Genomic DNA, 2804 nt, shown 5'->3' with positions numbered 1-2804 from the left:
GACCAGGAATGATAGGAGAAGTAACCAGGGTCCTAACAACCGAGGTTTGGCGAAGATAACAATTTTGACAGATCACCCAAGTTGGAGATGCCCTGGGATTATCAGAGAATAAATTAATGTGGATGCAACGAGTATAATGTCGACCATCGGTCGTATCGAGGAGACCAAATAGCCAAGGCCACTGAATTATGATTATAAGAAGAGGCTACCGTCATCAAGGTTGATCATTATGAAGTGTCATAATAGAATCGTCACTTCGAGATTGATGCAGCTGCAGAAAAACCCTTAAAAAGCGCTGAAAAACTGCAGAACCAATCAAATTAAGCCACGTGGCATGGGCATTAAACGTTTGTGACGTACGTCTCATCGATTCTGAAAAGAGCATTATGATACTCGAGAAACGGCGGCAAAGAATTCCCGTCATAAATACTTACCACTTCCCGAATATTCAGTTGAGAATATTCAGAAAGAAGGGAACTATCTGTATTAGTGGGAAAAAGGCATGACACGTGAATTATCATCGAGGTGACAGGGCATGGTACGTGGATCATCAATATAACATTAACTGACATTCTTAATTAGACAAGTTAAAGAATGCGAAGAAGCACGGGAAGAACATCCATGGGGTTACACTGAGAAAAGAACCGGGCCTGACAGCTGTAAAAGGAGAAACATGAGCGGAATGAATAAAGACCATTAAGAAGGGAAGATGCACAAACCCATCATAAATAAGGAAGGGAAATTGATACGGTTACGAGAAATTGTCATCCATAAATATTTCCGTTACAATTGTATATGGTAACAGGTAATCAAGGCAATTAATGTTATTAGTGAGCCCGAATCAAGTAAGAAAACCGTTATAATTGTATGTTCCTATATAAGGACTGAAACCTCATTTGAAAGATCATCTAAGTGATTAAAATTTATGCAATCATTCTTTACTTTATTCTCAAGGGTTTTATCGTAATTTTGGGAGTGATTATCAATCTATTTCGTATTTTCATTCCATGTCAATTATTTCCATTCCTTGCTTTATTCTTCAAATCACAGGAAAAGTGAAGTAAATCTTGGTTATCAGTAATCCGATTTCTTCTTGATTTTAATTTTGACCGAGAAATCTATTTTTGGGTTAAACAATGGACAAACATTTCCAACAAAAATGGCTAATAACAATTCGCACACAATGACACAAAAACCATCAAATTTCAGAATCAGATCAGTTCCTGAGTACACTTGAGGTTTTTTCTTATTTTCATGACAACGTAAAAAAAAAGAGACACATCATTTCTCAGAAACATTCTAGAAAAAAAATTAATAAACGACAGCCTGATGCACTAAGCTTCCACGTTATACGCAGAATCTGAGGAACGACTAGATCACATTGGATCTTAACAGTGTTTGGTGCAGAAGCAACGGCGGCGGAAGCCCCGGCAATGGCCGCCGTGAAAGCCCTCTGTCTGACAAACAGCAGCACAATTGCTCTTCCTTACGCATGGACCCTTGAATCGGTGGCTTTGGGACTCACAAGTCCTTGCCTCAGCCACCATTGTTCCCATCTCTGTACAAGAAATATCAGTACGTAAGTATGACACATGTAAATGAATCTTTGCACTGTCTCGTTATCTAAAAAAAAACCGTTAGATAATTATTCATTATAAGTGAAATTAGTTAGTTGAAAATGAGAAAGACAATTTATTACCACATGTTAAATTATTACTCTGATAATTAAAAAGTATTTACACTATGAGTGTAGTGTATATACGTAAATCTTAAAAGAGTTTTACCACTTATGCTTTTGAGACGGCATATTTCCACAACTGATGGAAAGCATGACAAAAGAACAGGCTATTTTCTTTATTCTTGATTTTATAGAATACTTAGAAAAATTATACACTCTACCTCATGTTATATGGCACTTTTTTCTTTTTGTTCTACTTAAAGAAAAATGACACATTTCTGAAAAATTTTTAGTTTAATTTAAATAGATTCTTATTTATTCGTTAACAACATATCATCTTAAACCACAAGTTATAAGAATATTTTTTTTATGTGTTAAAAGTTTTTAATTCTTTGTTAAATTTCGTATTTTATCAAATACCCTCATATAAAATATAGTACATATTTTTTAGTAAATCTACCTAGCTATCTAAACATCATTACGACAAACATTTCTGAGCCAATATATATAACCTAGTTCTAAAATAAAAAACCAAACAAGTAAAAGAAATTACCAGTGGCAAAAACCAGCATCAGCATAAGGAAAACAGTTGCAAACAATTTCTTAAAGCCAGCCATCTCTTTTCTATCACAGTGTAATTAGAGAGAGAGAAGATCAAGATCACTGGAAATTAAGAGTGAAGAGACCATTAATAAACTAGGTATATATATATATAGTATTCTAAGGTATGAGCAGACAGCAGTCTAAAGTGAATTATTGAACCGGGGGGGGGGGGGGGGTTGTTACTTTGAATGATCTAAAATAAAGGTAAAAGAAGAAAACATATACACCTATGAATATCATGACAACTTTTTAGCTTTTATTAAAATGTTTGGGGACTGAATAATTGCATTATATATAGCACAATTCTTCCTTTAGCACCATAAGAAAAACTAAAAGAAACATTAAAGTGCTAAAAGGGAAAACCAAGAACGTGTGAATATTCACTTTAGAGGCCATTGTTTTTCTTTTTCCGAATGCTTGTAAAGGTATGGGGATCGGATCTGCATGTTTGATATGATGTGCTTGTGATTATTGCTTGACAAAGTGTGAAATAGGTGTTACTTTGAGACTCCTAAAAGCTCCT

At 34.7% G+C, this 2804-nt stretch overlaps 1 protein-coding gene across 1 annotated transcript; it reads right to left on the bottom strand.

The window, feature by feature from the left end:
• Nucleotides 1–1178: 1178 nt before the first annotated feature.
• Nucleotides 1179–2391, bottom strand: LOC107831389 (defensin J1-2-like). The gene is made up of 2 exons (XM_016659151.2): nt 2232–2391; nt 1179–1558 (listed from the first exon to the last, which is right to left on the bottom strand). The coding sequence occupies exons 1-2, from the start codon at nt 2293–2295 to the stop codon at nt 1389–1391; spliced, it is 234 nt and encodes a 77-aa protein (XP_016514637.1). The 5' UTR covers nt 2296–2391; the 3' UTR covers nt 1179–1388.
• Between the last annotated feature and the right edge of the window lie 413 nt (nt 2392–2804).

Source organism: Nicotiana tabacum, chromosome 12 (genome assembly GCF_000715075.1).
Source record: "Nicotiana tabacum cultivar K326 chromosome 12, ASM71507v2, whole genome shotgun sequence".
In the NCBI taxonomy this organism is placed as follows: Eukaryota; Viridiplantae; Streptophyta; class Magnoliopsida; order Solanales; family Solanaceae; genus Nicotiana; species Nicotiana tabacum.
Note: the sequence above shows the minus strand (reverse complement) of the source record. Positions and strands in the feature narration are given on the sequence as shown.